Source organism: Podarcis raffonei, chromosome 5 (genome assembly GCF_027172205.1).
Source record: "Podarcis raffonei isolate rPodRaf1 chromosome 5, rPodRaf1.pri, whole genome shotgun sequence".
NCBI lineage: Eukaryota > Metazoa > Chordata > Lepidosauria > Squamata > Lacertidae > Podarcis > Podarcis raffonei.
In genome coordinates this window covers 80,168,210-80,180,661 of record NC_070606.1, presented here as the reverse complement: position 1 = coordinate 80,180,661, position 12,452 = coordinate 80,168,210, and the positions used below count along the sequence as shown (strand labels likewise).

Here is a 12,452-nt window from a genome sequence, read left to right as displayed (position 1 = left end):
GGTTTAATTCAGTGTAAGGAAACTTGCTACACTCCCCTTCCCCAGATTATTTGAAGAGCCAGGAAAGAGAATTCCAAGGGAAAGAGATTGTGCCCATTTGATTCAGTCTAGACAGGATAGACAAATAGGATTTTGGCTATTTCCCCCCACCATCTAGTAGCATATTACCAGTCTAGTAACGTCTCTGCTACTAAATCAAATGTACGAAGTTTTCTTTGCTAACAGGAAAAAGGACCACGAGGTCTAACTCAACAGACATAAGCCATTCCAATCCACTTATGTTTATAAACTACAATTCCTGCTTATTATTTATTAAATGTACACATCATTAGCATCCTCTGAAATAGCCTAATATTGGAGCGCATCATTCCTCGGTCTGCTTGGTAAAATATCAACTTTATTGCTTTTGAATCAATTCTAGCTTTGCCCATCTATACAGAACTTCAAAGTTCTGGAAACTCTTATTTGGGAATTAGGGTTGTGTGAGAGACACAGACTTGTAACATATTTGCTGTATCAAAAAGGGGGGAAGTGTTGCTTTCAAGTTAAGTCTGGGGTGCCCTGGGGAACAACCATCAGACAACACAGAAGCAATTTGGTCATACGAGGGAAGCTTTCCAAAGGTGAACCCGGAGAGTTGTCTCCACGCCACCCACCCCTGACCCATGCTCAACCGGGAAGGAAAGAGCAATTCCTCCAAGACTTCTTACCGTGCCAGTATTAAAACTTCAAAATGAGTATGCTTTCAAAACGTCCCTGTTCTCAAAGTTTCTCAGACGGGTTAGACACACTTTACAGACAAGTATGCACTCAAAAGTAAGAGAGTGTGTGTGTGTTGTGCAAAGCCTTTGAACATCCCCATAAGCAGAGTTTAAGGGGTGTTACAAGAACTTACAGGCAACTGTAAAAGTACGATGATGCAGTAAAAAAAGTATTATTTTTTTTACCGTGGCAGAGCCCACCACACTTCTTAAACACTGTTTCAGTCAGGTACAAATGCCCACACAGAAATCCCCATCTACTAAAAGGGGGGTGGGGGGTAACTGCCCCATAACAAGCAGCTGACATTGCTTAGGCTTACGGATGGAAGAGGTCTTTCGAAAAGAATCAGACTTGGGCAAAAGTTCTTTATCTCTCCTTCCCCCCCCCCAAAAAAAATAATAATAATCCAGCCCGCTCTGCCAGTGGCATAGGAGCTGATTGCCTTCCTTTGACCAGTAATAGGGGTGCGTGGGTGGGGGGCAAGAAAAGAAAGAGAAAGTGGGGGGGCTCGTTCTGTCAGGCAAGGAGGCAGCAGCCGCAGCAGCAAAAACAGCCCATGTGGGGCAAGTGGCAGCGGGAACGCGCCTGGAGGGGAAGGGGAGGGACTACCGCGGACTTTGGGGGCCGGGCGCTCGGCGAGCTCCTTCCTTCTCGGGTGCCCGCGCTGGGGGAGGCGGGTGCCAGCCACCCTCCCTTCCTCTTCCTCCCCTCCCCCCGCGCCTTTTCTCCCCATGTGCCCGGCGAGAAGCAAAAGGGGGACGCCGCGCAAATGGAGAGGGAGAGGGGTGTCGTTTCCTGAAGAGGCGAAGCTCCGTGGGGGTGTTTGCCTGGGTGGGGGGCCACCCTAGAAGGAGGTGGAAGCCGCGCGGGGAGCCGGGCTCGCCCTTCGCCCCAGATGGCTCCCGCCTCCGGCACGACGCGCCGCCGCCACACACAAAGCCCCCCGGAGGAAGCTCGCCCGGCTGGCCCGGCGGAAGGGCCGCGGCGCCGCTCTCCCTTCCCCGCCTGCCTCGCTCGCTCTTCCCCCTTCGCCTCCCCGTCCCTCCCGCCGCCGGCGCCGCGGCACTGACCTTGGCGTCTCCATTGCACACAGCCATAGAGCCGGCCGGGGTTGGAAACGCCGGAGGCTTGGAGGGGGACGAGCTGCTGCGCGCCCGGGTCCGTGTGCGCACAGCCGCCGCCCGAGGGAGAGGGCGCCGGGAAGCAGCGCGCAACGAGGCGGGCGGGAAGGAGGACCAGGCTACCGAGGGGCCGCCGCTCTGGCTCCTGCTGCTGCTGCCGCCGCCGCCGCTGTGCTGCCTCTCCGCGGCCGAGATGAGCTAATCCTGCCCGCCCGCCCCGCCAGGACGCGCCGCCCGCGAGGAGGAGCCCGGCGCCCCGCGGACCGCCTTCTTCGGCGCCGGGCGGGAGAAGAAGGGCAGGAGCGAGAGCGGCGAGCCCGCCCACTGGCGGACGGAGAAGGCGCGGGGAGGCCGTCGGGGGAAGGGAACGCAATGCTATCCATTTATAGAAAGAGGGAGACTCGCCCGTGGGGTGTCCGCGCGCCTCGAGGAATAAAGGCTGGCATGAAAGGAGGGAAATGCAGGTTTTTTGCCCCGCTTAGAGGGCCGCGATCCTCGGCACGCTTTTTTTTTTACCCGAGGGTAAATGCAGCCAGTTGCAGTTGCGCCCGGCCGGAGGGAAAACGGGAAGAGGAGGGGTTCCTACCAAAAGTCTCGAGGGACGTAAAGGGTTAAAAAAAATATGTCACGGCATCAGCTTTGGGGAGTCCGCGAAAGCCATGCCACCAAAAAATGGTCTTTGGGGTGTCCCGATCTTTTTGTAAACCGCTTTGATGGGTTGGGTTAGGTTTTGATGATGATAATATTTGTAACCCGCCCATCTGGCTGGGTTGCACTAGGCACTTTTTAGCAGTCAAGCGGTGTATAAATGTTATGCAGTAAATAAATAAGATGCTACGTGCATAGCAGGGGTGAGGAAGCTGAGATCATCCGAGTTGTTGCTGGACTTAGACTCCCATCAGACCCGGTGGTCACAGATGATGGGAATTGTAGTCCCAGAGGGTCTTCAGCCTTTGATGTGCTGCTTAAGGCAACTAACCGAATGGCCAGATTTCCTGCCTCCTTCCACCATCCTATCAGGGTTTTCCAAAACTTGGGTCTCCAGCTGTTTTTTGGACTACAGCTCCCATTATCCCTGACCACTGGACCTGCTGGCTAGGGATGATGGGACTTGTAGTCCAAAAACAGCTAGAGACCTAAGTTTGGGAAAGCCTACATAGATCAACTAAATTTTGTTTTGAAGGTGCTGCAAATGGGGCAGGAGTCAGGGTATAAATATCAAAAAAATTATTTTAGATCTACTTTAGCTTAAAAACCTAAAAATTTGTCCCCCTGTCTTGTGATTACCTCACTAGGAACCCGCTTATCAACTTGAATGTACATTGGCCACAGGCTCCATCCCAAGATGTGTCTGAGGCAAGTACGTAGTCCTCAAGAAATCTGAAGCAAAAGGGAAGCAGGGTTCTTGATCACAACTTCCTAATTAGTTATTGCATGTATAGGCCACCTTTTCCTCTTTTTTATATATAATTTTTATTAAATTTCCTGTTTTACAATTTAGAGTATACATTTAAAGAACCTTAATGTATCAGTGACTTACTTCCCTTCTTCTCTTTCCATGGTTCATTTTGCATAACAAATCCCTGCATATTTTACATAAATCACTAAACTATTCAGTATTCCATTATTACATCCATCAAAACTTATTTACACTGTTTAATTTATCTTAATGTTGCCAACGATTTCAAGTGTACACAATCTCCTCCCATATATTCAATAAACATTTTCCAATCTTCTTTAAACATACGTTGTTCTTGTTCTCTTATTCTGTATGTTAGGTCTGTAAGCTGCACATATTCCATCAGTTTAAGTTGCCATTCCTCTTTAGTTGGGACCTCACTCATTTTCCAAAACACGGGCCTCAGTAGTGGCATGCATAAATAATCAAATCAAATCAAATTTTATTAAACGGTCACAGACCAGATTAACTCGTACAGCTAGTCAGCAAAGCATAACACCAGAAAAAACAAAGGACAATTTCAATACAGATTAGGCCATAACAGCAATTTAAAATTTGACAGCATAAATAAAATTAAGTATTTGCCTTCGCCTGCATATTGGCATTGGAAAGCTCTTGTTTCCTGCGCCTAATAGCGGCTACACAGAATTTGGCAACATTGATCGTAATTTCAGGAACCTTATCTTCTACCAAGGCTCTCATACGTTGGAGTTCTGGTTCATTTTTAAGCTTTTGTAGAACTGGGGCAATAAGGGTCAGGCGTAGATCCTCGTAGTAACTACAGTGCAGCAATACATGCAGACTTGCATAAATAACCTTTTTTGACACCTGGGAATTTCCGTCTGAATTATCCCCAACAAAAAGGACTCTGGTTTGTTTTTGTTTTTTGGAAAGTGCTTTGAAACATTTTTTTTCAATTCATTATAAATTATTTCCCAATACTCTTTTACCCTTTTACAGGTCCACCACATATGAAAGAATGTACCCTCAACCCCATTGCATCTCCAGTACTTACCTGATTCAGTCTTATACTGTACATCTTAGCAAGCCTACTCAGAGTTAAATACCATCTGTAAATCATTTTCAAGTAGTTCTCCATCATATATGCCACCTTTTTCTCAAGGTGGCATACATGCTGTACCCCTGATTTAATCCCCACAACAAACCTGTGAGGTAGGTTAGGCTGAGAGTCGGTGACTGGCCCAAGGTGAGCTTCACGGCCGAGTGTGGATTTGAATCCTGGTCTCCCAGCTAATAATCAGACACTCTAACCACTATGAAATGAAAACTGCCATACTATCCCCTAAATTTGGTGCTGTGGTCTAAACCACTGAGCCTAGGGCTTGCCGATTGGAAGGTCGGTGGTTCGAATCCCCACAATGAGGTGAATTCCCATTGCTCGGTTCCTGCTCCTGCCAACCTAGCAGTTCAAAAGCACAAAGTGCAAGTAGATAAATAGGTACCCCTCCGGTGGGAAGGTAAATGGCGTTTCCATGCGCTGCTCTGGTTCGCCAGAAGCGGCTTAGTCCTGCTGGCCACATGACCTGGAAGCTGTATGCTGGCTCCCTCGGCCAATAAAGCGAGATGAGTGCCGCAAGCCCAGGTCAACCACAACTGGACCTACTGGTCAGGGGTCCCTTTACCTTTTACCATGGGGGGTGTATGTGTGTTGTACCTCTGCTCTGAAACCTCTGCTCCAGGGACTTCATCCTGGAATGAAATACAGTACCTTGGATGCTATCCACTTGAAAAAGAAAAAGGAAAACATTTTTGCTGGCACCAAGACAGAAGTAAACTGCCCCACTCCCACGTTGTTCCCCAAGAGCAGCAGATTAGGCTTTGGGTCTGCAGAGGCAGAAGTAACAAGAGATCTGAGGTGGCATAATGGACAGTACCACTTCAGACTGCAGGTGGTGGTGGGTGCCTTTCAGGATTGCTGCCTTGCGTCAAAGAATAATAATTCCTCCCCTTCAAGTCCCAAATGAGTACAGCTGGGAACACTGAGCTAGACCTCCTCCGATGTGCTAGTGTGCGTGGTGTTTTTTTAAGGAAACATTTTAAAGGGCCATCCCCGCCTGCAATATGAAATGGCACACTCAGCTCTGCCACCGCATCAGAATTCTTCCACCTCACAATAGCTCTGTTTTCACCTTTGTTATGTATTCTGAGAGTAGGAGCAGGACCCTGCTGGCTGGCCTGCCTCCATGGTCTCCTACACGTGTTCAGATGAAGGCGACAACAGGCGCTATTGTGCACAAATAGGCACTTTATGTACCTGGTGCAATAACCCTCTTCATGTGTTATGAAGGGGCAGGCAGCAGCGTTGAGAGGCCTAGCTCTGCCCTTTCCTGGTCATTTGGGTTACCCTCAATTTGCAGTGATTGCCTATACATGAGGCTCCTTATGCACTTTAGAAACCTGGAAAATCAATGTTCAGGGAGCCTCCACAAGTGCTGAAGGCCCGCTCCCCACCGCTCCACTTCAGACCAGTCACCCTCCACAAGTTTAGGGCAAGGGCAGAGTTAGCGTGCTTTTCCTTGCTGCCCACCTCATGTGTTTGGTTTACTCTGAATCATAACACACGAGGAGGGTTTGTGTGCATTCAATCGTACACATGCAGAACCCTTTCTCATCACCACTTGAATGTTTGGAGCTTGTAGGTGAGGCCAGGGGCAACAATCCCTGTCTCCACATACAGTGGTACCTCGGGTTACATACGCTTCAGGTTACATACGCTTCAGGTTACAAACTCCGCTAATCCAGAAATAGTACCTCGGGTTAAGAACTTTGCTTCAGGATGAGAACAGAAATCGTGCTCTGGCGGCACGGTGGCAGCAGGAGGCCCCATTAGCTAAAGTGGTGCTTCAGGTTAAGAACAGTTTCAGTTTAAGAACGGACCTCCGGAACAAATTAAATACTTAACCCAAGTTACCACTGTACTAACTGAATGTGTAGACCAGGGGTGACTAACTTTTTCGTTGGCTCAGGGACCAAAACTGTCTAGGGGCCGCATGACAGTGGTAGGTGTGCCCAGCCACCCCACACTATCATGTCCACCCCACAAGCTCACACACCCCTTATCAGCTAAATGAGGGCTATCTCCAAACATAAAACGACCAATCTGCATCAAACTCTACTCATAAAATGATCCGCCTGCAATTTGCTTTCTCCACTCCCAACTCGGTGCTATGTCTGCTTTAATTCTTTGCCTTTCCAAAATTGAGATGTAGAGGTCTTGGGGTGAGAAACTTTTGCTTGGGGAGGTGGGGGGCTGGACCAGGCCCTCTGAAACTGGGAGTTAGCCTAATTTTTTAGGCCAAGAATTTATTTCATCAGACAAGGTCAAAAAGAGAGGAGTGGCAATTTATGCAAAAGAAAGCCTATCACCAAAATTTCTTTTTAAAGACGAACAGGGAAGAATCTTGGCAATTGAAATTCAAACACAAGGAGAGAAATTTTTGATTTTAGGAATTTACGCACCAAATGAGGGGAAATCGGAGTTTTATAAGAAATTGCATGAGACATTGATGGACTTTATGGACTATAACAACATTATTATGATGGGAGACATGAATGGAGTGGTATCTACGAATATGGACAAAGCACAAAGACAAACTGTAACGAAAGAGGGCAGACTACCAAAAACTTTTTTCGAACTGACTGACAATATGGACTTGATTGATATTTGGAGGACCAAAAACCCCCTAGGTAGAGAAGGAACGTTCTTTTCTGAAGCCAAAATGACATGGACAAGGATTGACCAAATTTGGACAACTAGAGGTCTGGCACCTAAGATAAAAAAGGTGGAAATCTGCCCAAAAACCTGCTCCGACCATAATGCGGTAAAGATGGAAATGAAACTAACACTCATCGGTTCCTTCAGATGGAGGATGAATGACACCTTATTAGGAAACCAAGACACTGTAAGGAAGGCCCAAAAGACTTTGAAAGACTATTTTGAAATAAATATGAGAACCATGGTTGAAAAAAGAACAATCTGGGACGCAAGCAAAGCGGTTATGAGAGGGTTCTTGATTCAACAGAATGCAATAAAAAAGAGATCCCAAAATGAGAAAAAAGGGAAAATTCTGGAGAAAATAAAAGAAGGGGAGAAGAAGTTAAGAGCTAAACCAAACTCAAAAGAGATCCTAAGAGAAATTAAGTTATATCAGGTGCAATATATGAAACTGATTAATGAGGAAGTAGAATGGAAAATTAAACAAATGAGACAAAAGACTTTTGAGTCAGCCAATAAATGTGGGAAACTATTGGCGTGGCAACTGAAAAAAAGACAGAAGTTAAATACGATTACAAATCTTGAGATTGATGGGAAAAATATACAGAACCCGGAGGAGATTAGAAGGTGTTTCCAGAGATATTTCAAACAACTTTACAAGCAAGGGCCGCAGAAAGAAACTGAGATAGACCAATTTTTAAGAACCAATGGATTACAAAAAATATCTCCAGAAAATAAATTAATATTGAATCATCAAATTACAGAACAAGAAATTGAAGGTGCCATTCAGAACATGCAATTGGGCAAATCTCCAGGACCGGACGGACTAACCTCCAAATATTATAGGACTTTGAAGGACTTTTTAATTCAACCATTAAAGGAGGTGTGCAATGAGATTTTGGAAGGGAAAAAGGCGCCTGAATCGTGGAAAGAAGCATACATCACATTGATACCCAAGACAGAAGCTGAAAAGACACAACTAAAGAACTACCGTCCCATCTCCCTTTTGAATGTGGATTACAAAATTTTTGCAGATATTTTGGCTAATAGACTTAAAAAAGTGTTAGTGGAAGTAATACACAAGGACCAGGCAGGCTTTCTTCCAGGCAGACACTTATCTGATAACACAAGGAATATTATTGACATTTTGGAGTTGTTGCAAACGAATATTAATACGAAAGCTGTGTTAGTTTTTATTGATGCGGAGAAAGCCTTTGATAATATCTCTTGGAGCTTTATGAAGAAAAATTTGAAAGGGATGGGAGTGGGACAGGGGTTCGAAAATGGTATAGGAGCAATCTATTCAGAACAAAAAGCAAAATTGATTGTAAACAATGTGGTGACTGAAGATTTTATGATAGAAAAAGGAACACGTCAGGGTTGCCCTATCTCTCCATTATTATTTATTTCGGTCCTGGAGGTGCTGCTGAACATGATCAGAGGGGACCGGTCTATTAAAGGAATACAGGTCGGAGCCAAACAATACAAATTGAAAGCCTTTGCAGATGATTTGGTTTTGACTGTACAGGAGCCGGAATCTAGTATGAAAAGAGCTTTGGAATTGATTAAAGAATTTGGTCATGTGGCAGGATTTAGATTAAATAAGTCAAAAACTAAAGTATTAGAGAAGAATTTAACACCAATTGAAAAGGATAGGTTTCAGAATGAAACAGGTTTAACTGTGGTTAAAAAAGTGAAATACCTAGGGATTAATATGACTGCAAAAAACTTGAACTTATTTAAAGATAACTATGAGAAATGCTGGTCAGAAGCAAAAAAAGATTTAGAAATTTGGTCTAATCTGAAGCTTTCCTTGTTGGGTCGAATTGCAGCTGTAAAGATGAATGTTTTGCCAAAAATGTTATTTCTGTTTCAATCTTTGCAAATTTTGGACAAGATGGACTGTTTCAAGAAGTGGCAGAGAGACATCTCTAGATTTGTCTGGCAGGGCAAGAAACCTAGAATAAAGTTTACAATTTTAACTGATGTAAAAGAAAGAGGTGGATTTGCCCTGCCAGACTTCAAACTGTATTATGAATCAGCAGCATTTTGCTGGTTAAAAGACTGGCTACTTCTTGAGAACACAGATATTTTGGATTTAGAAGGTTTTAATAATGCTTTTGGGTGGCATGCATACTTGTGGTACGACAAGGTCAAAGCACATAAGGTATTTAAAAACCATATTGTTAGGAAAGCTCTGTTTAATGTCTGGACAAGATATAAAGATTTGCTGGAAAGTAAAACCCCGAGGTGGCTGTCACCGATGGAAGCTAAGTCCCAGAAAAAGCTCAATATGGAGGCCAAATGGCCAAAATATTGGGAAATTTTGGAGCAAGAAGGTGACAGATTGAAACTGCAGAGTTTTGAGAAACTAAAAGACAAAGTGCGAGATTGGCTTCATTATTACCAAATAAGAGAGGCCTACAATTTGGATAAAAAAATTGGCTTCCAGGTGGAGAAATCAAAACTGGAAACAGAATTGTTAGAACCAAAAACTAAGATTTTGTCAAAGATGTATAACTTGCTGTTAAAATGGAATACACAGGATGAAATGGTCAAATCAGCGATGATTAAATGGGCGCAGGACATAGGTCATGACATTATGTTTGCTGACTGGGAGCAGTTGTGGACCACCGGTATGAAGTTTACGGCATGTATTGCCTTAAAGGAGAATATTATGAAAATGATTTACAGGTGGTACATGACCCCAGTCAAGCTTGCAAAAATTTATCACCTACCTGACAACAAGTGCTGGAAATGCAAAGAAGCTGAGGGAACATTCTTTCACCTTTGGTGGACGTGCCCAAGGGTTAAGGCTTACTGGGAAACGATATATAACGAACTGAAGAAGGTATTTAAATTTACCTTTCCTAAGAAACCAGAGGCCTTCCTTTTGGGCATAGTTGGCCAACGGGTGCCAAAGAAAGATAGAACATTTTTTATGTATGCAACAACAGCAGCAAGAATACTTCTTGCCAAGTATTGGAAGACACAAGATCTACCCACCGTGGAGGAATGGCAGACGCAAGTGATTGACTACATGGAGATGGCTGAAATGACTGGCAGAATCCGTGACCAGGGAGAAGAACTGATCGAACAGGATTGGAAAAAGTTTAAGGACTATTTACAAAAATACTGCAAAATGTTTGAGTGTTAATATGATGTGGGAAGTGAAGGTAACAGGGTTTGTGTGATTTGGTTAAACGTGAATGAAAAGAAGAATGTTAAAAAGGACAAGGGGTTATGAACAGAACATTATTATGTCAGAGTATATAAGATGAGGTATGGGCTAAAATAATGAAAAATTGGGACATAATAATTAGAAGAATATAAAATTAAGCATGGTTTAAATAAGGTTTTGAACTTGCTGAATCTGATTGGAATAAAGAGGAACACAAAAAAGGGGGATGTGAGGAGGTCAAGACAGAGGGGTATGGAACTTTATAAATCTAAGAAAGTGGATTTTTCCTTTTTCTTTTTTTTCCCTATTTTCCTTTTTTTTGCTATATATCTTTGTCTTTCTGTTGTTTCTGTTTTTATGTGAACTTTATTTACGGTAATGATATATTTGAAATGATGATTTTTTTTTATTTGTAAAACTTTAATAAACATTTATTTTTTAAAAAAATGAAACTGGGAGTTAGCCTTCATCTCACTTCTCACAGGGGAGCTAACACTGCGTATGAAGTCTTCTTTTCTACCAGAGAATGGAACTGGGTCCTCTAACATCTATGGTCAAACTTCCTGTCTAGGTCAAGGAAAGGAAGCCGGGCTGCTCTGGAATCAGCCCAAAAAACACCTGTTTCTAACTTTTCTGTTTGTTTTCCCTATGATAGGAGTTGCACCCTGCTCACTGCAATGGTTCTCAGCATTGTCACATTATTTGAGTGGCAGCTCTGCAAAGACTGCTGCTGAGGGTGGTGAAGCAAGGCCACTCAAAACCAGACAGGAAGGAAGACTTTGCCATCTTCCTTTTCCAGCGGCTGCCCTTCACTAACCTGGCACCTTCTCGATATTTTGGACTACAGCCCCCATCAGCCTCAGCCAGTCAGACTGTTCTGGCTGGGGCTGATGGGAGCTGTAGTCCAAGACATTTAGAAGATGCCATATTGGTGAAGATTGCCTTAAAAAGAGCCCTTCTCCTAGGATGCCTCTCAGAACCAGCATAGGGCCTGGAAAACACCCTTGGAACACCTTTACAACTTCACTCCATACCTTCATAGATCCAACCCTTCTTGACCACACCAAAGCTTGAGCCACGGTTCGAGCGGCTTTTAGGTGATCATTTCTTTCCTTTATTTTGCAATCAGGCCTGGCACAAGGCATTTTGCTGCCTGAGGTGAAGGGCAACATACTTCTCAACAATTTCATATACAGAAAGAAGCTGGATTGACAGTTAAATCTAATTTCAACACTGGTGATGATGCAATGGCATCTTCCATGATATCTGAAGGCAGTGGGCTAGCTTAGTGGGTGGGTGGCAGGCCATTAAGTGCAAACACAACTCTGCCCTTCAACATTTTGCCCACACTCCCCATCCTCCATCATTTGCCACCTGAGGCAGCTGCCTCAGTCTGCTTAACAAAAGGGCCAAGAACGTTTGTGATATTCTTAAGGGTTTTTAACTCCTCCTTGTTAAGGCTGAAATATACCGTACACTGATATTTTTGACAGATGAAAATCATTCAGATTTTGCTTTAGCTGAGTCCTCAGGTTCACTTTAAGTACAGAAATGGCTTTGGCTTTGTTACGTTAGTTTGATGTTTAGCAAACTGAAAGTTCAAGCTGGATTAATTGGCAAGTCAACAGCTGAAGTTCAAGGTTGGTGGATTAGATGGTTTTGTACTCAATCAGATTTTGCAAAAGAGCTGGCCTTGCCAAAAGCAAATCAGACATTTCAGCAGCAGCCCTGAAAAGACTTTCAGTCCCTTAAATCTCAAGTGGACCCACGAGGCTTCAATACCACTGTTGTTGAGTGCTTTCAGCACTTGTGACCAAGTCTACCTAAATCTTCTGAAGGCTTTTGGCTACTTCCATAACAGTTCCTTACCTCTCCCCCCCCCCAATTCAAAAAAATAAAAGTATCTGTGTGTGGTTATTGTTACACCAAACCATGTTCAGATGTTACTGTTTTCATCTCTCAATCTGCAATCCTAAGTATACTTTCTTAAAACTAATTTCCATAAGGAAATCAATTAGATTTATTTTCAAGCAAGACTGAAACTCTCTGAACGCGTACGTAGGAATAAGTTTACTTGAACTCAGTATTTTAACAGAAACATAAGAATGATTGAGCTAAAACAATGTGCTCCTTTTCATATTGAAAAAGAAAACCACACGGCGTTCACCGGGGCAGGCCCAAGACATATTGCTG

The 12,452-nt window shown here is 44.0% G+C and overlaps 1 protein-coding gene across 3 annotated transcripts in view; it reads right to left on the bottom strand.

Annotated features, from left to right (window-relative positions):
- Positions 1 to 5,161, bottom strand: part of GMPS (guanine monophosphate synthase) — a 45,513-nt gene extending 40,352 nt beyond the window's left edge. Inside the window, exon 1 of one of the 3 annotated variants that reach the window (XM_053390338.1) lies at positions 5,072 to 5,161. In XM_053390338.1, the coding sequence (XP_053246313.1) occupies positions 5,072 to 5,110 (39 nt within the window). In that variant the 5' untranslated portion in view covers positions 5,111 to 5,161. Of the gene's footprint in view, positions 1 to 1,832; positions 2,296 to 5,071 lie in introns of those variants that run through there. The other 2 variants (XM_053390337.1, XM_053390339.1) reach the window with 2 other exon arrangements.
- Positions 5,162 to 12,452: the final 7,291 nt, after the last annotated feature.